The 23,035-nt window shown below is 38.3% G+C and overlaps 1 protein-coding gene and 1 long non-coding RNA gene across 2 annotated transcripts in view; both read right to left on the bottom strand.

Moving 5' to 3' along the window:
- Positions 1–6,978: 6,978 nt before the first annotated feature.
- On the bottom strand, positions 6,979–13,540 carry LOC144210221 (uncharacterized). The gene is made up of 3 exons (XR_013329336.1): positions 13,398–13,540; positions 13,220–13,294; positions 6,979–7,070 (listed from the first exon to the last, which is right to left on the bottom strand). It is a non-coding gene; the product is annotated as an uncharacterized LOC144210221 (long non-coding RNA).
- Positions 13,541–15,242: 1,702 nt separating this feature from the next.
- Positions 15,243–23,035, bottom strand: part of eng (endoglin) — a 33,004-nt gene continuing 25,211 nt past the window's right edge. The window contains exons 6-13 of the mRNA XM_077737851.1: positions 21,702–21,912; positions 21,524–21,626; positions 21,245–21,437; positions 20,533–20,681; positions 19,988–20,218; positions 19,700–19,766; positions 17,757–17,867; positions 15,243–17,227 (exon numbers count right to left, since the gene is read on the bottom strand). Of these exons, the coding sequence (XP_077593977.1) occupies positions 17,064–17,227; positions 17,757–17,867; positions 19,700–19,766; positions 19,988–20,218; positions 20,533–20,681; positions 21,245–21,437; positions 21,524–21,626; positions 21,702–21,912 (1,229 nt within the window). The 3' untranslated portion in view covers positions 15,243–17,063. The remainder of the gene's footprint in view (positions 17,228–17,756; positions 17,868–19,699; positions 19,767–19,987; positions 20,219–20,532; positions 20,682–21,244; positions 21,438–21,523; positions 21,627–21,701; positions 21,913–23,035) is intronic.

Genomic DNA, 23,035 nt, shown 5'->3' with positions numbered 1-23,035 from the left:
TCCACTAACCTGTGGGGTAAAATATGGAAACTGTGACACTACTACTACCACCTTTTCAATCATAAATTGTTTTTTTTTACTCTTCTGTGTGTATGATATCCCTGATATTAATTTATTAGAAACAACATAACAATGTTGTCAAAAGAATTCAGACTTTTTGTACTTTAAAATTGGTGAAATCACAATAAAAATCACACATTTTCATGTAGTTTCACCATTCAAATCTGAGAATGTCTCCAGAAATAACAGTTTGATTTTTGGTTTGCCACGAATGAACAACAGAAAACTGAATATTTGTCCGGCATTCAATTTAAAATATAATTTGCTGTATATTCTGGGGAGCAAAAGATCCTGTCGCAAATCTTAACTTTGTTGTTGAAATAGAATGAAATGCTTTTTGTTGGTCTGTGATGTACTCCAGAATTAGCCTTGTGTGGTTGCCCACCAGATGAGACAATGATTGATTTCAAATGAGTCACGGAAAAAGTATCAAGTCAACCCCAATAACTACAGGTACACAATTTTATAAACGGACACATTATTGAATTATTCTACTTCCCTCGTGCTGCCGTATTTATGTGCGTCCGAGAAATAAATATCTCATCAAACAAATCATGAATCTAATCATTCTATGCAGCACCGGGAGGAAATTAAAGCTGCCTGGAGATAATTAACACAAGCTGAACAGGTCAGCGAGCTATCACTGCGCCATTAAATATACCTGACAGATAAATAAAAACATTTACACGAGTGTGCTCTTCATTTTATGTCCATCCAGGATACGTTTCATCCATTCAGTGCTTACTCAAATGTTTGCTCTTGAGGGGCATCATTAAACCCGGTGCTGTCAAAGAACTTTTCTAAGTGATGCACACCCGTGAGCCGCCTCCAGCATTTTGCAATTACTGTCATCGGGAAATTGTGTAAATCCTGCATTTGTGTTGGGAAGCAGAGTCTCCTTCTGGGAATTTTTCACGCAACAAGCGTGGCGATGGGATTTTCGCTAGCTCTGCAGGCTGAACTAGGCCCACGGTCATGATTGAGTGGGCTTTCTTGGGTCAATAACCCAAACACGCAAGGCCAACAACATATCCTTGGATTTCTGCTCCAAACAGAGACTTTGTTGAACATCATATGGGGTGCACGGACACGTGTGAGCGCGAGTCCAGTCAAAAGGTGTGTAAACGTGCCCTCATTAGTCGCCCTGCTTCCCGTGGAGCGTTACAAGAACCGGCACGCCTGCGGCTGTTACCGCACAAGCTTGGAATATCTTCGAGTACCTGTCAATACTGTCAAATTGGGATAATCCAAAATACGAGACAGCTGTGTACATTAATGTTACATGGTAAAATATTCTGGGCTGGTATGAATATAAGCTATTTGAAAAATAGTTATTACTATGACAAAACATAACGGCTGCCATTGACGAGGAGAGACATTTACTAAATGCTTTGTGAACAAACTCTTACATCAGAAACATTCACTATGAGTTTAACTCTTTCAGGGGCACTGACAGTGATAGGTGCCCAATCCATTTCATTCATGCATTTTTACTTCATTAAATGTCAATTAGAGTTGTCACAATCTACCATGAATGGCTATTGGTATTACATTTATTTGAATGCAGAAAGCTGGCATTGAGTGATCCTGTTTCAATGCCAGTGCCACTGTTATTTTTGTTGTTGTTTATTTTCCTAAAATATCAAATATCCATTCCTATCTTTTCCTCAAAGAGTTAACCAGCGTTACATGCGCCCCCTTAGCAGCGATCGGGATTTTGGTATCATCAAACAGCACATGCGCCTCCTCATTTATCTGTTCATCCCTGGCTATTAACGTAATTAGCTTTTGGAAAGGGGGAACCGCATCAGTCGTAATAAAGAAGCCCGGGAAAACAGTGCGCAAGGACACAACGATGGCAAATTGGAGCGAAGCGAAATACGAGTCATGCGGGGCGAGCCGTCTCGCAGGAGAAATAAGTCAGGTTCACACTAGCAGCTGATGTCATAATTGCTCTGTTCAAAAGAGCTCCGGCCTGGCCGAGAAACAAAAGGCTGACCTTTTTTTTTTTTTACTTTGTATTTATTATTTCTTTTGTTTATTTGGGATTGTAAAACTCTATTAGCGCCGCGCCGTTGTAGTCAAAAGCCGTGACCTTCTCCTTCTGGCTGTCTCGGCAAATATTTTAATGATGTCTTTCAGGACTTTTGAGGGTTGCCATTTGGACCTCTTTTATTTTTGACATATGACAAAAATGTCATGGGAAGCATAGAGCAACATTATATGTACATTATGTGAGTATTGCTAACATAATGATAGACAGAAGCTCCAAAGTGAAGCATACGTTTTGATGTCAAGCTTTTATATAATAGCGTTTCTCTCTTTCGATGTGTCCGCATTACCTTTTAACTCTTCAAAACTTGGCAGTGGTCAAAAGACATTCCACCCCTCGGCCCCACGGCATTTTGTGTGCTTCTCTTTTTGCCACCACGTAATCAGGCGGTGGATTTACTCCAAATAACACAGTCAGTCAGCCCCCGTCTATTGTTGTGAAGGATTCGTGAGAAGCATTAATGGCGCACCCCTGAGACATAGGCTTGGGCTTTCTTATTCAACAGCTTCACAAAGCTTCCCATCTAAACATCAGTACCTTACAACCATTTGTAATTGTGGTCACCGCCACCTGTGTTGCACTGTTTCATTAAAATCCATTGCACTCTTGTATATTTGGACACTTGATGAATCTTTTCAAACTAATTTGAATTTGAATCATTTCGATAGGCATCCAAAACAATTGAGATTGGGGAAAAAAAGCAAATGGATGTGTAATGCTCACCAAAGGGTAATGGAATATACAATTGCGTCTTCATTTGGACAGAGATAGAGGCCATGTGTCCCAGTTTGAATGGGCTTTAAGCTATTCTTTTTGCAAATAAGTATGAAAAAAGCCATGTGAACGGACCCCTATTAACATCAGTTACATTGACCACATTCAATAACCATTATGTGAACAGCTGTATGAGAAAATTCCAAAGTATAAAACTTCAACGATATCTCTGCACGTAAGCGTCAAAGAAGACTGAATGACCGTCATCATTAAAAACGGCTATTTCACCCTTGTGCTCGGAAATACTTGAGTTCACAAATGTCCTTGCTCTATCTACAAATTGACGTTAAAACTCCTATGTGCAACAGGAAGATCTTTATAAGAATTTTATTTTATAATAATTATGTTTTTTCATCTGTTTTGTACAATCTCTCTACATCATTTGATTTGGAGTTTATACATTTTGCAAAGTTTGATGAGCAGAAACTGACAATATTGTTGGTGAGTAGGACCAAATATGTTATTATAAGCAATAAATCAAGTCTGAGGGCAGCCAAAATATGTCATATCAGAATGAATTCGTCTTTGTCGCATTTAAAGTCAGTACCATTTCTGTCAGAATGATTGATTTTTTCCCCCCAGATGAGCACTTAGTCCAATTGGCTAATTACTCTTAACTGTAAACACATCCGAATATGTAAAACGACTCTTACCTAGTAGGCAGATGGGTTATTTTAATTGCAAGTTGACTATTATGAGTTAATTGCTGTGCTTTACAGTGTATTTAATTACATGGGTTGTAATTTCAAGTTCATATCACTTAATGGAAGCTTTATTTAGAGCCTTATCTCCTACAATTAACACAAGGTACCTATGAGACTTGTGTGTGTTTTCCTCCCCCAAGAAACAAACAAATAAACCCAGATATCATATTTGCCCGTGGCGCACCTTCGGCTCCTCTCTCATCACTGTCACAAGATGAAAAGCGCATTTTTGTGCCTCCCTCTCCATCTCTTTCACCAGCCTTTACTTGGTGCATCACTTGGTCTATTTGACTGCACGTCCCCCACCTCTTCACCGCCCGTCCCCCGCTAACCTTCATCTCAGAACAAGCAGGGACGCAGCCAGCGACTGTTCAAACAAAATGCTAATGCCCCCCTAATGGATCCGTGCTTTTCTGGTATCTCTATACTGTACACATTGGATTTCCCCTACACGGGCGGTTCTCTGCACTGCAATGAGACAAAGGTTCAGCCAAACGATAAAACACAGGTGTCAAAGTGGCGGCCCAGGAACCACATCCGGCCCGCGACGTTACATTGTGTGGCCCACCAGAGTGAATCTACATGTTTTGCGATAAAATTTAAATGAAGGTTAAAGATAATATACAAATATTTAGGATTTATCTAACATTTTAATGCAAAATATCAGTTTCCCTTGTTTTTTTCCTATATTTTTAAGAAGTACATATATAAAACTGATTATTTTCCATTTTCCACTGATTTTTTTAAAGGAAACTAGAATAAAATCCTTAAAATATTTACAATCTTTCCTCGATTGCTTCTTCCTTCTCAGTGAGACAATCACTCATCGCCATCTTTTACAATTGAAACAAATCTGATGTCTATAACTGCCAATAGCAGTAAAAGAGTTAACCAAATAATCCTGAGGTATATTATAAAAAAACTTCTAGTACATATTCAGATCTTCACTAATGAAACATTTGCACAACAAAGAGAAAAACTCCTTCAATGGCCTATAAATCCAAATCAAGACAGCTCCATCCATCCCTCTGGATTATTGCTACAATAAATAAAATAATCCCGAGAAATATTGCAAAAAAATATATAATAAACTACCTATACTAGACGGACCACCCTGTTGTGTACCACTGCATACGGCACAGACTCAGAACTATTCCAATTCTGTTGGCACAGCATGAAAAATGACTGTTCGAGACTACAGTCAATAAAAAGGTCACCTGGAGCAGCTCGCCGAAATGCAAATAAGACCAAAAAATATATAATAAAATTCTGAAGTTAAGATGTCAAAAGCAAGAGTGCGGCTATAGTGAGACTTGATTAACTCGTTGGAAATGCATCAGCATGGAGGCTCGAGTTGAGAAGGAGAAGAAGAAAAGCCCCCCGTGTGAAGGTGGGCACTTCTTCGCCGCCTGCACCTCTGAAAAGCATTTCTCAGCATTATCGATTCATTCCCTGCTCGCTGAACTGAATTACATTCGATCCAATTTAGTCCCCCCACCTTTTCTCCTCTGCAAGACAGAAGAATGATTTGCATTAAAGGGAGAACCCACGATTCTAATCCAAGACTTTATTTCTCAGCAACGGAAGTCAAAAAAACGCTACGTAGGAAAAAGTTTGCAAGTAGCAAATCAATGCGACTTTGGGTTGCTCATTCATTGCCATTGACAATGATGGATGTCTAATCATGTGGCTCATTAGAAACTACATGTCATCTATTTGAATGAGTTTATCACTATTAGATGTCCAATCCATTTGAACTGTTCTCCAACTTTCAATGGAATGGACGCCACATGATTGGATGCCTCTCATTGGCAATGAGGTTCTTTAAAAAATCAGTTGAAATTTGACTGTTTTATAAATGTCAGTGCATTGAATATTTTTAGAAAATCATTAAGATTTGCCGAGTGTTAATCTGTTCGTCCATAAACAGTTTGGTCAAGCATCTAGTAGTTAAGAAATATCGTGAACCAAAATGCGACAGTTTGACAGCTTTTTAAACGTATATATTTTGATTTTTTTTGACAAGCAATGTCTCGTTATGCTGTACCATTCATATTGCAACAGGGCCACCCGGTGCCCTTAATGACAGATGCCTGTCTTGGAAACGTCTCACAAAAAGTTAAATTGGATGTTTTTCCAACGTTGTAGAATGCAATCCATCCTCCTTAAAAAGGTCACATATCTTACTAACGACCACTGTGGTGGTATAAAGCTAGGAGTTAGCACTTTTTCCCCTTAAAGTTATGGGGAAAGAGCTTATAATAACATCTTGGAAAACGTGACACGCCTTTTTCTGACTCCCCCATCCCTAGCATCACACCCACGCTTGGTAAAGCCAAGCGGGGACCGCTGACAGGACAGCAGGCCAATTAATGATTACGCTTCAGCAGGTGTCCCATCACATCGTATCCTCTGACCTTTCCAGTCAAATACAACTGTCGATGGACTGCAACAGCGCCCAGTCAGATGTCCTTCCTTCTTCTTAATGGCCCGTCAAGCACATTAAGAAGTTTGCTCCATCGTTTTAAATTGACTTTGTACTCGAACACAACCACAATTAGTCATGAAACTTTCCCTCAGTTTGTTGTTATTATCTCCTATCGACAACTTCTTGAAATAAGCCAATATTATATTATTAAGGAAACGAAAAATGGCATAAAACAATTGGAACTAGGGTCAAATTGAATTGGACTTGTATTGCCATCAATGGCAGCCATGGTTAGTTTTTTGTAGGTGCCATTGGTATTTTTCATTCGCCTCATGCTGTTATGGGGAATAGTTGGCAAACTGGTGGACTGGGGGCCATATCTGAACAGCCACATCATTCTGTGGGGCCCCTTTAAAATATAATGTGCATTGTTTTAATGTTTTTCACTAAAATAATATATAATAAAATAAATAAATGAGTCTATTTAATAATGTATTTCCTTTCGTTGATTTAAAAATATAGAGAATATTTACAGTTCCCTCATTTTGTTGCTTTACTAGAAATGGAAAAAAAATCCATAATAATGAAAATAAACTCTCAGAATTATCTAAACAGTTAGGGATTAATTTGCTAATCAATTAGTTGGTTTGCATTCATTTAAGTGTCCAATGTGAATGTACAAATGGAGTAAGATTAGAAGTAAAATGCTATCAAGGGCAGAGTTGAAACCGTTCTACGATTCATTGGAACAATAATTTAAAATGCAATCAAATATTAAGATGAACTCTCATGTAAATATTCATTTTGAGATTTATAATTCCTGTAACATGCTGACTTCAACTATCCTACTGATGCCATTCACGTTATATGTTAGCTCGGGGCTATCAGACTAAAAAATTGGTATTCTTTTGATTCTTGCGGAGGTGTTCAGGTTAACATGAACTTGAATAATGATCTCACCTTGTATGGATTCGTGTACTTGGTGTCAATGGCAGTCTTTGAATTCATATTTGTCATTCCACTTGGAGAATCTTTGGTTTCTTTCGTGCATCTGAGAACCACAAGATAAGACACACACAATTCAGTTTTGAAAGGCTAAGAATAGAATAGAGCTTAATTCTCCATTCATGTGGGCCAGTACAGTACAGTGGAAAATCAGTTGAAATCTCAGCTCCCACGACACTTAAAGGTCCTGAACTCTCATGGCAAGCAACACGTAGACTTTATGACATGTCTTGCCTTGGCCAATGCAAAGCATGACAGCAAAAGTGGCATACATAAAAAAATAATTTGCCCTTTTGCTTTTAATTAATTTAAGCCTGACTGCATTTTTTTTCTGAAGATGTGGCTTTGTCTTCTTGAAAAGGTTACGTTTGATAAAAAAAAAGAGAAGAAAAATGTTGGTGCGAGCCATGAAGATATGAGAGAGTCTAATTCAATTTTAGCCTGTGAATGTTTTAATATGTTGAAAACCAATAAGAGCTTTATTCTGGGTAACTTTATATACGTATGTAGGCGTCTCTACTAATTATACATTACAATTTTATGTGTTTTAAATCGGGTGTCTATCCTGGCCAATGGCACGGGAGGAGTTAATCACATAGCAATGCACTAACAGCCACATAAATGAATCCCAAACAAAACTTGCATTAGCAGAGATGCATCTTGGCGATTCCTCATTCAAAGACCGATTTAAATGACGTCGGCCTTTTAGCGAAATCACATTTTGCCTTAAATTGGATGACAGTTCCTCGCACACCCCCTCGGGACATCGCAACGGTAACATACACGCCTGAGAAACCAGAATAATAGCAAGGACAAATTACACTACGGTTTAATGTGATGAAAAAAAAAAACACTACAAGCACAATTTGCACATTTAAAGCGTTAATGTTCATGCTTTTTCATGATTCGGCGCAATAATGCGACGTGATGCTATTAAGATGAATCAACTTAGCAATCATTATTCGTTTGTAGAATGTATCTTTCCCGCAAAAAGCATTTACTAGATTGGTTAACATAATTGAAGTATTGATCCTTGCTGTGCTTCCATTTCACTACAATTTAAAGAGACATATTGTTTCGGTCGTTATCAAACGAACTTGCCAGGTGTCTCGGTATTTGTCAGGAAAATTATCTTTCAATCTTTTATTGCCATTACTGATTATAGACATCCGAGCATGTGACACATTTTCTGCCTGTACACCTTCAAGAAATGCTCTGTCTACAAATATTACATGATGCTTTGTTATTATAATTAGTTCCTGGCATATTTGCCTAGTGATTAGATTTACAGCAATCAAAAAGTGCCATGGTACTAAAACCAGACTACTGGATCACATCCGATCTTGTCACCAAATTCCATTGTCCAAAAATAGCTTTATATCTGGCGCCAATATCATTAAAGCGTATCTGACCGGGACATCTCTACCGTCAGCCAATGAGTTATTTATGAACTGAAGAATCCATGATATTTTTCTGTAAAGCATCGTAGAATTAGATGTTCATATGCTCAATTCAAATGGATTAGACATATTTAGCCGTCTATGATGGCCTAAATCAGGGGTCAGGAACCTTTTTTTACAAAGAGAGCCATAAACAATTCCTAATTTCAAAAAAAATATTCTTTGAAAGCCATACTCAGAACATAAAAGTAAAAATACATGAAAATGTGAGCATTTATTATTCATTTCACCACTTTGAGAGTAAAAAAAAAGTCAATCAATGAGTATCAATGATAGGATGTACGCCAAAGAGTCTTAGGAAGAAATATTATGATTTAAAAAGGCGCTAGAGATAGTTTTATCACCACAGTGCCGGTGTGACGCTCCCATTGGGGGACTTAGGTCTCTCACCAACGGTTCCCATATTTTACCACATAGGTTAGCAGAGAGCCATATACACCTATCAAAAAAGCCACATATGGGTCCCGAGCCATAGGTTCCCTACCCCTGGCCTAAATTAATCCTACTAAACCTCCGTTCAAAAAATTGGAACTGACCACGTGCCTAAGCAATGCCTAACACTGAACCCAAAGCCACTACAAAACCCTAACCCAGCTTCGTCCTTTCCTACCTTCTCACCCTGACTACTTACAGAGGTCAGAATACTTTCCACACTTGACAATAATTAGCCATCTCTCGGGGTGCGTCCAGACACCAACAGCTGGCTCCGACTAATGAATAGTTAAAAAATGAGCTTTGAGAAAGATGAATGGCACTTTTTCTGGAAACAAAGACCCGAACACCTGCCAAAACCTCTGACTTACACCCTCGTACGTTACGAGCTCTTGATGAGTGCTGCCATCTTTGATTAATGGCGCCGCAGACTCATCCTCTTTTAAGCTCGACTCACTCCTCGCCATCCCCCATCAACCTTCACGCCGTGATTCTGCTTTTGAAAACGAATCGAGTAACTCGCTGCATTTAATTACCTCGTGAGTTCTTATTAGACCCCGCTTAGGCCATGGCTCTCTTGGCACGTTTTGACTTCTTTTTCTAGGGAAGGGGGCACATGGATCCTGTTAAGTCACTTAATCCCTCTCGGTAGAACAGAGGAATCTATTAATTCTGAAAAGTGCCTCCTGGAAAAAGTATTCCTGTGCAAGAAAAAGGTCAGCGAGAAGTATAGCCTATCTGAGATTATGTCATGATATCACAACTGACACACCTTTGTATGTGCTTGTGTCCCAAGAGATGATCGGGAAGGAAATGTAAAGGTCTAGGGAAGTCTCATTTCAGCTAGATAAAATTCAGGGGCAGGTTCAGTTCATGGATAGAATTTCATAGTGTGACAAATTGAAGTAAGTTGGGGGGAAAAAAGAAAACAAGATTTTGTCTGTGGAGTCCTCAGTGATGATTTAACAACTCATTTCGATAACCAATGGATGGATGGCTTTTCATTTTTACATTAAACTCAAATCTAGCTAGTGTGTAGAATGACAAAAATATGAAAAGGTGCAAGAAAAAAAAATCTAATCCATTCAAATTCTTGTTAAAATCAAATTATCAATGCCAACCAATATGAAAGTACTACATCTTGATTCAAATTTCATCCATTGAAAGCATCCAAAAGTTAAACAACGATTCATGGACAAAAGAGTGCTTAAGACTTGGCTTTAAACATTATTTGCTATTCTTGACAGCCTCTTCACCTGTGCTGTTCCCCTTTTCAAGGTAATAGCTTTTTGCTTTCCCCAATTGTTGACTTTGGGAGTGTTGGTTTTGGGCAAGGAGTGGTTTGTTTGGGTGCAAAGTGGGACCCTTTAAAAGGCAACCAAGTATGTTAAGGGTCGAAGAAGGTGCACTGACAGATGGTCTGTTGAAATTGTAGGGGATTTTCTGCATCACTTTTACAGCTACAGTAAATGTGACATTGTCCAACCCAAAAGATGATGATTGTGTGTGTTTTTTTTCCAGAGAAGCAAAACAGACACACAAAAAAGGCTTTTTTTGGGGATTTTGGCGCCGACAAAGACAATTGTCCTGCTCCCCGTGATGCAAAAATAACAACAGTGCAGTTGTGTACGGCGGAAATACTAACGCCACTAAGCCTTAAACTGCAAGCGGCCGCGTTTCATCTCTTATCTCCAAACAAAGTGCGTGTATGTGTTAGAGAGAGAGAGAGAAAACAAACACCCGAGCTGCTTCTAACCTTTTGGCTATTTCGGCCCACCAAACGAGTCACCCTTTCTTTCCCATCAATCCCCCAGCTATTTTAGAGATTGGTGGAACTTTGATATTCCCCGGGCACGGGACCCAAAGGTGGCGGGATTAAAAGGCTTTTATACACCGTGACCTTTTGTCGGCCATCTTTCCTGAGTGAAATCCTGTTCCCCGGACCCTGCTGTCCATCTCCTTTCACACCATGACAGGCCATTCCCACCAAAAATAAAAGGCCAAGTGGGTCGGCTGACACAAAGTCAATACATGGTTGCTGTTTGGAAACATAACATGGCCGCTCTTGTTGCTTAAATGGTGAAACCTGTGGCAGGTCGGATGTGTTGATTAATCATCGATTCAACCTTAAAGAGGCAAGAGACTATTTTTGCTTTAATTTATAGTTGGAAATATATAGATTATTATTAATAAGAATAATAATTATTATATAGTTATATGATCTAATTAATACAATTGGAACACAAACAATTAAAATTGATAAAACAGAAATATAAATGTATTCACAACTAAGTTAAAAGTACTCTTGATAAGCTCATTTGAAATAAGAGAAAACAATAAACGTCCAATTATGTTAAACTGAAAGCCCAGGCTGTGAATTATCATGTTTCAATGCCATTGACGGTGTTAGACGACCAATTACTTTTGACTGGAAACTCAAGATAGATTCAACTTCAAATGCTGTCAATAGCAGGCAGAGCTGCCCTATAAAGGGTATGAAAACAAATATTTTTTCAGTTAAACTGTTAATTTTGGACATTTTACATCTCATTTGAAAAGAATGGTATCAAAATCCCTTTTCTATGACTCATTCATTTTTGTATTTTAATTAGATTTGTTAATACTAAGCGTGAACAACTTACTACACATATGCAAATAGAAGAAAGCATCAGCCATCTCATGCGAACTCTGCAGTAGGCTTGAATGAACCTTATCTTCACTGCTTTTGTAATTGCTCACTTGGCCAGTAGTACATTTATCTGTCCAGTCCAGCGCTCTCAATCCACCATGACCAATCCACCTCCAGCGCGCACAAAGACCTCCATGTCTCCCCCACGCCCCATCATTCAATTTCATTAAGCCAACTGCAGCTAAATAGCAGCGGCTTTGTTTACAAGGCGACCTCGGCATTCAGCACACGGAGCCGCCTTCGACTTTGCAGCCAGTCGCTTGGTTTATCTCCAGTTGCACTTACCGCTTTCTTCATTTACGTGTGCGCGGGCGTGTGTTGTACCTGCAACCTATTTCCATATCTTCCTCAGCACAGGAGGAGAAGGCCTATCAGTCACGTTGACTTAAAAAAAAAATACAGCACTCACAATAAACAGACAGACATGAGCAGCAATAATGGTTGTTGAAAAACTACCGCCCGTGGGCCACACCGCAAAAGGTCCTCAAAAAAGGCTTTTTAATCCATTATTAACTCATCTGTATGACGCAACCTTAGTTCGGTATTAGTGAAATAGAAGTACATAATGTCTACTAACATCTTAATCATTCGTGATGCATAGACAGTGCTGCATAGACATAGATACCGTATTTTTGGACTATAAGTCGCAGTAACCAAGCACAAACGTACTTTCAAGGTAAGAATAGGTAAATAGAAAACAACAGGCAAAATAAGCACCTGTTAATGTGATTTGAACGTTTTTTTTATAACTACAGCCTAAAAAAAACACAAGTCACAGTATAAGTCACAGGCAATGACAATGAAAAACAGTGCTACTTATTGTCCATAAAATTTGGTATAGATGACAGAATCTCTGCCCACCTAAGACGGCCAGTGATGACCTTACGGATAGAAGTGGGTGGGATGAGGGAGGAAGACGTTTTCAGCGATTTCGCTTCAAGTGTGGCTCTCTCCTATGACATTACTGATTCAGGGGAGGCCTGTGGCATACAGCCTTATAGGTTTGAGGAGTATTTGGAGGATCAGGAAGATTAAGAATGAGAAAATGGCAACAGAGACAACCCCGAGGCTGACTCACTGGACGATACTGGGCAACACTGGATGTTTTTTTTTTCTTAATCTCTCAACTCAAATATCCCGCCGGGATATTCTATCTATAAGTATGGGTGCGGGTCTCATAAGACAAACTGGACTAGCTGACATCAATAAACATCCTACCCAAGAACTCCAATGTGAAAAAAATCATGTATGTTTACCAAGGGTACACATAGATGACCAATATACATAAGAAAAGAATATATGAATTATATTAGAAAGGAAATAATGGTGTATTTGGATGGGAAATGATCTCTAAAAGATCATAAAATGATGCATCAGAAGGAAAAAGATCCTTCCTATAAGTAAAATCCAATTTTGAGGAAGTATACATCACCCAAGCATCAGGGAGCCAAGAGGTTAAAGACACCACGTGATTAATCGAGATTGCTCAGCATCATCATTGCCATGTGGACCAAACATAGTAAAAACACAATAACCACTCAACAACAAAACATGAAGAACATCAAAACATGTGGCATTCATAATATTTAACATGAAATAAAATACTGATCTTACTTATTTCCATTGGATCTTTTGTTATCCCGTCCGCTCTGGCCACCGACGATCAGCAGGTGGTGTGAACTTAACTTTCTGTGAAGGTACATGTTCGACAAACGTCGGTGATCAATGATACTTCTTGTTTACATTATTTAGTAGCGATGGGATGTTTTGGAAATAGGCTCATTGCACTCACCATGGCTTTGGAATTAAAGCTTGCGACGCATAAAGTAACTCAAAGTATCAAAATAATCCGCGAAATCCACACTACATCAATCAAGAATAGGGCGCCCCGGTGATGAAATGACGTCACATCCAGATCCTGCTCCTTGCGGGAAAATTAATGACGCACTTGCTCTGTACTATAACTTTTAGTTATAATTGTTATTCTACGAACCTCATGTCTACTATTTTTAGAACATTTAAATGATTTCACGATTCTGTATGTTCTGTATGTGAGATTTTAATCAGTAATCAGAATTGGATCAATCACTGAAATCAATAAAACTAGCAATTGTATTTATTAAGTAATTAGAATATATGTAGTTTTGCTCCAGAAGTCTTTTCAACTATTTACTTTGTTGTACTGTGTATTTATTTTGAAAATAACAGTAGTATTATTTTGTACTAATGATGAAACCATTGATGACTACTGTCAATTGTGTTTATGAATCAAATGTCTGGAACTATTTCAGTTTCAATTATAGAAAAAAAAAGATTAATAATGAGTCATTTACATGGTGCTTGATGAGAAAAGGTTAAAGAAACATTGCCTCGACGGTCCATTTTATTCAGAAGTTTGAATATGCCAATTGCAATATTAATTAAACTAGATTTTAGATGTTATATGCACTTTGCAGCATGGTGGAAATGCATGTTCAAGTGCAAATGAAAATGGTGAAAACCTCTGTTTGTGGCTCCAGGTTAGGTTGGCAACTTGACACTATCATTGGCCAGCGTATAAGACTAAGAAACAGCATCATCTGGTGGTACTTGATACCCACAAAAAACCACATGCAACATCCTATGCAGAGCAAAATTGCACAGTTAATAAAAATCACATTTAACGTTTGGGAGTGATGTCATTGGCACTCCTAACTTTGTTTTAAAGAATGATGTTTATTTAATAAAGTCATAATCATTTTATTATTTGGGTAATTTCCTTTTTTTCTTAAAAAAAGGGTATTTCTTCACAGACAACATAAAACAGTCCATTGAATAATGTCTCAATAAATGTCAGTCAAATGTATACAGTAACTTGAACAGAAAACTATACAAAACAACTGATTGTGCATTTGCTAAGTGCCTTGTTTGAGGGTTGGTCCCAATTCTTCAAACTGGAAAATAGTAGTGATCGTCAAGTTGCACAAAACAAGATAAACATAACATATACAAGGTTTTGGGAATATTGTGACGAACATAATGATACAGGATGTGATGACATTATCAGCAGCACGATTAAAATGAAGTTAAAAATTATCATAAAATATTACAAAGGAAGCTACAACAGTGTGTCGTCGACCCCCCAAATATTGCACAAATACTCAAGTGGTGATTAGTACTGGCCCTCTTTGATCCACATTTGATTTAAAATAAAAAACAGAACAGAAGCACAAAATACAGAATAATGATGGCGCTTCATAGCTTGCGTATGAATGACAAGAAAACTTAACCTATCAGCACTGTCCAATGGGAGGAAAAAATGGAAGTCATATTTAAGAAAAACACAAAAATTTAGTAAAAAAAATATGACTCCTTTGGAAAAACAAGGTCTCACAAAACAATAAATGTGTCTGTTTTTTTCCATTTTTGATGGGCAACATAAGTTTGCATTAGTTTGATGTTCTGAAAACTGAAATGACATTCTTCAATTTTCTTTAAAAAATAAGACTTTTCTTTCTATATATGACTGAATATTTTCCAGGAAAATCGAATGATTTAATGCTTTCCATTTTGTAATAAAAGAGGAAAATTGTTTCCTATTTTATATATATACTGTCTTTCCAGATTTTACTTTGGAGGATGGCTTTAGATTTCTTTAGTTCTTCCGAGAAAAGTAGAATATTTTCATTTTGGAGAAAAACACATACTAAGGCCTTTCGAGTAGAGGACAAACACAGGAAGAGATACGTTCCTCTCATTGGAGAGCTACAAAACGCAGTGTTGCTATGGAAAACATCGTTTGAATTACAAATCAAGGACAGTGAATTGATAAAAGAAACCAGCAAGAATTCACTGCTTGCTCTTGCATGAATGGAAGATATGCAAAGATATATATTTTTACATTAATTACAATATACAGAATTTGGGGTTTTAAAAAAAAAAGTAGTCCATTTTGCAGCTTATGTCCAGAAGCTGACTTAGTTCAACGTTTTATTGACGTTGAGAAACAGTTGTGCCATCTGACAATTGCTACATTTCCTAAAACTGTAATTGGCTGCTACAGTCAATCTTGAGGAAATGGTTTATCATTTATGCTGGCGGTGGTAGTGGATATTACAGCTGCTAGCGGTGGGGATGGGAAATATGGAGACAACTACCTCTTTCAGAGGAGGAGTTTAACAAGGCTAACTGTTTGAAAGCAGTGAGCCATTTGTTTAGGTCTTCTAACCCCTGTATTTCTCCCATCTTTTACTTGTTATCATCAAATCTACCATTAACTTTTTTTGCATTAATAGATAGCTAATTATTATTAATTGATCAAATCTGTCATTTTGTTTGCTATCATTCATGCAAAGGACGGAAAATAATTTTGAATTGAAGGTAGCAGTTGAAATGCATCAATTGGCATCAATGGCAGCAAACAAGGCAAGAGGACATGTGGAGACAGAGGATTTTTTGGGGGGAATTTAGAATATTTTACATTGGACATTTTTCTATTGATACTTTGGAAGGATAGCTGTTGGTTTTTGCGGGAAATTGTCCAAAAGTGTAACTTGAAATATGTAAATAAGAATAGCGCTGGTCAGTTTTGAGATAGCCAGTTTTTGAATCAAAATTACAATTTGGAAAATTGTCTAGAATTTTGCTACCAAACTGCAAATTTACAATAGAAATGATTCTCAAATTTGGAGGACTTTATACATTTTGTTGATAATTTGGACACAAATCTGTCTATTTGCGTCATCTCTTGTCTCTCGATTATAAAAAAAAATATGCAGTACTGGTCAGGTAAAAATATGGAGATGAAAACAAAGTATAACAAACAAACAGGATGCAGCTAGTATAAATAAATACTGTATTCCATGCTGGTCTTTTTGTTTCATCGGGATTTGCTTAGTTTTTTTCCTCCTAGCTGAACATAATTCGTAAGGGGCCACATCGACAAATATAGAGACAGGTACCTCTATCGGGGAACGTTTAAGGTATGTCACTAACCGTTTGTACGTGGCCAGTGAGCTTTTTTTTTTTTGTGTTCACGCCTGCCGTTCGCTTGATCTCTTGCCGTACAAAGTTTGATTGCGCCGGCGATCGCAACCGTCACAATTGGCGGAGGAATGCGGTGAATTTCCTGCAGGCCCCCTGAGAGGGTGGGGGGATAGGGTTTGTTTTTCCTGTTGCTGGGAGCCAATTTGTTTTTCTTTTCCTCTTGCCCTCTTTAACTTCCTGTCTGGAAGCTGCACTTTAAAGGGAGACCGCAGAGGTTAGCGTCACACGCCATCCATTAGACACCGCCGCCAGCCGACAACACAAACAGCCCGATTGCATCAATTCCAGGCTTGTATGTCAGAGATGACGAGTTTTGAGTTCCGAAAAAATCAAATCTAATAAAAAGGGGAGGTGCGGGGAGGCTCTTTACGAAAAAAAAAAAACCAAAAATACTCAAATGTAACTAAGCCTACATAGGGGATAAGCACTAATCTCAAGCCATGCTACTAGTGGGTGTGCTCTGGGTGCTGCCGATGCTGGCGTTTGCGCTGCTGTTCTCCGAGGCGGAAGGGTTTGACGAAATGGGTTGCTGCTTTACTCCCGTGCAAGGACAACTGGAAGACAGGGAGGAAGCCATGTCCAGTCCGCTCAGGTAGCCTGAACCGATCAAAATGACATGTTATTAGACCCCACCAACAGGTGTAAATAGAAGGTGCTGCGTTCCGATCGGTGTGTTTTTTTCCGTCGCGTGTTGGGTCTGCATGCAAAGGTCGAAAGGTGGTCTGACATAAAGAGGTTGAGGAAATAGACATCGTGAGGCGTTGCCTACATTGTAAAATAGCAGGATTCAAATTGTAATATAAAAATGTGTGTTGTTTCTCTCTACGGAAGCAATTTGGTTTCATGGACAGAAACGTCCGTCGACCAAACGTTCGGGCGACCAAACGTCCGGGCGACCAAACGTCCGGGCGACCAAACGTCCGGGCGACCAAACGTCCGGGCGACCATATGTCCAGGCGACCAAACGACCGGTCACAGAAACATCATGCCCAAGATTTCCGACCTTAGTTTCCATGTTGGAACGAAGTCGAGTAAACGATAATTATAAAAATGGACATTTTACAATCTATATGGGAAGGCCAGTCCCCACAATGACAGCACGTTTCGTCATATAAAAGTAACCTACCTGTTTTGATTTTAATAAACCACAGCGCTCCAATAAGTAACACCCCAATCAGAAATCCTCCAAAAGCGATGCCCAGGATGGCGGGCAGGCCGAAATCAAAGCAGGGAATATCTGAAATATTCACAAAAAGGAAAACAACATAACTCACAAGATAAACGACAGCACTGAGCCTGTCCACACCTCTTTAGCTCTATCGGTACAAGTAGTAAGTAGACCGTGTTGACAGTCACATTGAATATCCTGGAGGCAAAATGTGGCAAAGATAATGTCAGGCTGCCTGAGTGAGTTTTATTCTGGCTGCTTTAATGTAACTGAATAGATTTGTAAACTTAGGCCAAAATTAGAAAAGAACATTTAAGACTGTTAGTATAGTTCAATCACGTGTGTCCTTAAAAGTAAATTAAACATCATTAAAAGGAGTATATTGCTAGATGCCTTTTTTTGTCTTTTTGGTGTTCTTAATGACCAAACTTTCCATACAAAGTGTTAAAAATAAAATTTGAAAAAGAAAAAGATAATATATCCATGCATTTAATTTTCTTGGTTGACTGATTCATTTGTGCTCTCTGTCATGGAATTTCTGAATTCATATTTGCGATATATTATGTAATTTTCACATCTGTTGAGTATGTTATCATTCATATAGTTGTATTGCATTATACTTGATCAAGAAATAATACTTATGCCATGTTTGGTTGAATTTAACTGATCCAAATGCAAATTCAGATGTTGAAACTAACACACACATTCGTTTTGTGAACAAACCGGTCCTAAAAACTCATGAAAATGGTTGTAAAACACCCAAGAGGTGGAAAAAAGATAAAGGAGGAAAAAGGTTTCCCTCTATTTAATCAGCCTCCACTTCCTCGCGTGATTCCACCGCTTGAATCATCTAAGTGCTCCTGCGTTCTTGAGTAATAGCCGTCCAATGGCCGACAATAGCTGGAGGCCCAGTGCCCATGTTTGGACAGCGGCGCAGTCCAAAACCCCCCGTGGAAAACACAAAGGCCTCTGGGCCACGTCCCCGGAGGGCCGTTACTTGTGATTGTGGCCACAAGGTCAGGCTGCAGGCCTTCCTAGAGGACGAGCCCCCCGCCTCCAAGCGGCTCCGCGCCCACTTGCGAGGCGGCATCCTGAGTTCACTGAGATGACGACCGACTGCACGCCGCTTCTGGTGCGGTCACGGTAACAATAGCCGTGCAAATTGCAGCCCAGGAATGAGGCCATAGCATAATAGTTGACTAGTTATTCTGTTTTTCCAATTGGATGCTATTTTAAACATTAGTCTTCATCTAAAAAAATTGCAAAATAGGTATAATAATCTTTTTGGGAAAAAATGTCCATTGTTTTAATAGAGGACCGTTGAAAAGAATGCCCAGTTTTGATGTTTTCAATGGAAAATATGGTAAACCAGAAGTAATCAAATTGATATATTAAAAATATTAATATATTAAAACTATAATTTAACAAAAAGGAGGACTCAGAGTGCAGACTGCTGCCTAAGCTGCCCAATTCAAAGCTTCGCCGTGTTTAATATATTGGGCATTTACAAAATGTAATCCAACCACCTAATAAAATTTAATCATTCAAAATGAATCAGTTTTCATTCATAAATTTGGAATTCTTTGTTATGACATGTAAAAAAATAAATAAATACTAGTTGAATAATTAATATTTATAAGTAAAAGATTTGTCATCTTAGTCATTTTGCCCCATGTGGGCGGAAAAAAATCAAATAAAGAAAATAGACCAAAAAAAACATTAAAATAGCAAAGTGGTAAAACAAGGTACTAGAATAAATAGCAAATATCCCATAAATACGATCAGTAGTAGCACAACCAGGTTCGAAAATGCTGGACAGGAAACTTGACACACAAAAATGTCAACTCTAAATGCGTGTGGTAAAAGCAGTGAGTCGTAGTACCAAAAAATTCTGTACTCACTCAGTGTTTGCTGACAAGGCGGTGTGACCTCCAAGTTCCTTTTCACACGTCCTCCATCGCCACATTTCTGGTAAGCAAAAATAAAAACAAATAAATAAAAAAAGGTTGACCGAATTGCCTTTGATTTCAGCCACTAATGAGCCCTCATCTTTGCCATTTGCCATGATCTTCACATGTTTTATCAGACAGTGTATGGCACCTTACATTTCTCGCTAGCGATTTAATGAGCTGTCAAAAGCTTTGAATTGTTTTTTTTTTAAAAAGCAGAGCATGTTTTTGAGTTGCTACCTCGCTGTGGCACAGTTTGACAGAACATTCCAGGTCCCAAGTGGTGGGGCTGAGCTCTTGCAGTTGATCTAAAGAGAAGCTGAGACGTGTGCTGTTGGGACACGAATTAGAAGAGCAGAACTCTGGTATGAAGGGGAGTTCTTGGACTACTGGACAGGAGCCCTTGGAGCGCACAAAGCACTTCATCACTTTGATGGTTAGGACAATGTCACCCAGCGTGTGTCCTGAAATCTGACAACATATGAAACAAATAGGTAACGTTGACAAGTTGTGACACCTAACACTGCACATATATTGCAAGTTCTTGTAAATGAGTTTGTCATGAATAAATTTGGATTGAACTGAGTGGTCTGTCAGAAAATGAGATTGCATTTGCACTAAGCTTTAAGGGTGAATGTAATATAAAGTTGGCCATTGACTGGATTTGGATTAAGTCATACATTGATAATGTAAATTAAAGTAGGATCTTTCTTCACTTGAAATGGTCAGGTTAATTTTGTCAGGAAGATCACAGCACACTTTTTGATCTTAGTTGTTATTCCTACCTCGGCATAGATTCTCTTGTCACTCTGCACCTTGGTATTGGGATCCAGGGGCAAGCGGTAATCAGGTGATGTGTAAAGTTGCATGAGCAAAGGCATCTGATGAGGCTCTGGTGTAGTTAACCGCAATGCTTCTGTTACTGTTTCTGTAACTACAACAGAAATGTAGCATGTAAATGTACTATTTATTTACTTCACTACAAATGATTATATTTATTGATTCCTAATGTGCACAAAAAAAGTATCATAGGAGGCTTTTATAATTAATTCATGGTACCTATTTTTTTATTATTATAACAATTTAGCCTTGTTGCATCACCATACACATTATGTATGTCTAATTTTAATCTTGCAAACAATTTACAAGTTCCAACTTGTGAAGTTACTACTTATTTTGTAATATGATGACTTATTCCCAAAAAATGTGTTTTGACTCATAGTATTAATAGCACTTTGTTCACATAATATTACAATGTATATCTCGTACGATTATGTACCTGTGATGCAACCATAAATATTACATAATGTAAAATGTCGCAAAATTCGAACTAGTTTTTAGTCATGTGATAATTTTATTCTCATAATATGATGGATGACTTAAATTTTGCATTATGACAACTTTATTCTCACACCTATTTTATTTCTTTCTTTTGTGTGGGTAAAACTCCTAAAACTCCATTGCATATTAGCAGGGAGGTCCCAATATTTTCCTTACCTGCTGGGCCATCTCGACCGAGCACCAGTAACAACTGTGAACCATCAGGCCTCATTTCAGTATAGCTGGTGAAGGCATCAGCTTTAAAATACTCCAAAGCCTTTTTCTGTACGACCTCAGCCTTGTCGCTGTGCAGCTCAAACAAAGGCTGGATTCTAGGGAGCATGTTGGGTAGCACAATCTCATTGTTGGACTGAAAATATATGGGAGCGGACTCAGTTAATTAGTCATGACTCTTGAGCAGTTAGCGAAATTAACGGAAATTGGCAAAATACCTACCCAGAACTTAGTGAGCTGCAAGTTAACAAAGGTCCAAGTAGTTCCTGGAGGACCCCTCAGGAACACACTGGACTTCTTTGTGTCCACACGGACAGACACGTTTCTGTAATACCAACAATGAAAGATTGAAGATTTTACACTTCAGGAGGAGCATTGCAATATATATTTCGCTGGCTACCGAATATTGGCATCCTCCGGGATATTGATTATATGAAGTTCCGGTGCGTCGCCGTTGGCAACGAAGGCACGTTGGCGCTGCTTCTCCCGCTCCAGTGGCGGAGAGCAAGACTTTAACCAAGACGTCAATGGTGCTGCTTCAATCTTCATGAAGTGTTTCTCTGAAGGATCTTCGCTTTGGAGCACACACTCTTGAGAACCGCCTTTTGTTCCTGTACGAATAGCTTGTTTTGAAAATTATGTGGAAACGTTGACATTTCAGTTTAAAAAAAAAAAAAGAGTGCATTAGAGGGAAAAAACATTATAATAACTTTTTGATTGATGGCCAGAAGTGGTTTCCTAGCTGTGAATTTAAGGTTATCACTAGTAGACGTCTAATCTTGGAATGGTTGAATGTTGATTCGCTTCCAGCTCTTGTAGATCAAATCGATTGGCGGTTTATTACCATCAATGGCATTGAACTTATCATTAAATATATATATACTCCTATTGCATTTTATATATTAAAAAGATGCACTAGACATATGCTATACTGGCACTCATAAATTAAAGAAACATTTTTTTAAATCATTAGCAAGACTAAACATGAAAGGTATTGACAAGGTGTATTCTAGGTGCGTAATACATTATCAATGTATTTTTTAAAAATCAATGCAATTCAATTCAAAACCCGTTTCTTTAAAACTAAGCACAAATAAAATATAATGGAGGCCAAGGGAAGGTAACTGAGGGATTTCCAGCCTGAACCACCACCCGTTGATGGATTTCCGTCATTACATCACAATTCCAAATATGGCCACATTGACACAAATATAATGCAAAACATGAAAAACTTAATTTAAACTTCTGACTGTTCATTTCCAATAGCCATGCTGCATTTTAGAATCATTTTAAAATACAATGCGTGAGCTAAATATCCATAACTTTGTAACTACTGCACGTCTCAGGATCCTTTTTGCCCAACAATTTAGCATATTTTTCTGTTTTAAAAATGTATGCCTGCAAACAATAAACAGCTTTTAAGAGCTGCCTCAATCTCAAGGAGGTGAGAGTGTCAGATACTACAAAGGTCCCAATAATCACTTACATGTCTTTTATCATTCAGTCAGACGATCTAGGAACGGAGGCGGCAAGAATTTTAATGCCCATAGCCGTTTATTATGTATTTCCCTATTGTTACCGTGGACAGAACAATGAATTTCAATTTTTTTCCTGCCTCTCTGTTTCTTATTCTGCTCTTCTACCCCAGCGTGCACAGCCAAAAAGAACCAACTAGAACACTCTGCACAGGTCCCTGCTGCTTGAATTTTTGGGATGAAATGAGTCAAAATTATC

Source organism: Stigmatopora nigra, chromosome 17 (assembly GCF_051989575.1).
Source record: "Stigmatopora nigra isolate UIUO_SnigA chromosome 17, RoL_Snig_1.1, whole genome shotgun sequence".
Lineage (NCBI taxonomy): Eukaryota > Metazoa > Chordata > Actinopteri > Syngnathiformes > Syngnathidae > Stigmatopora > Stigmatopora nigra.
Note: the sequence above shows the minus strand (reverse complement) of the source record. Positions and strands in the feature narration are given on the sequence as shown.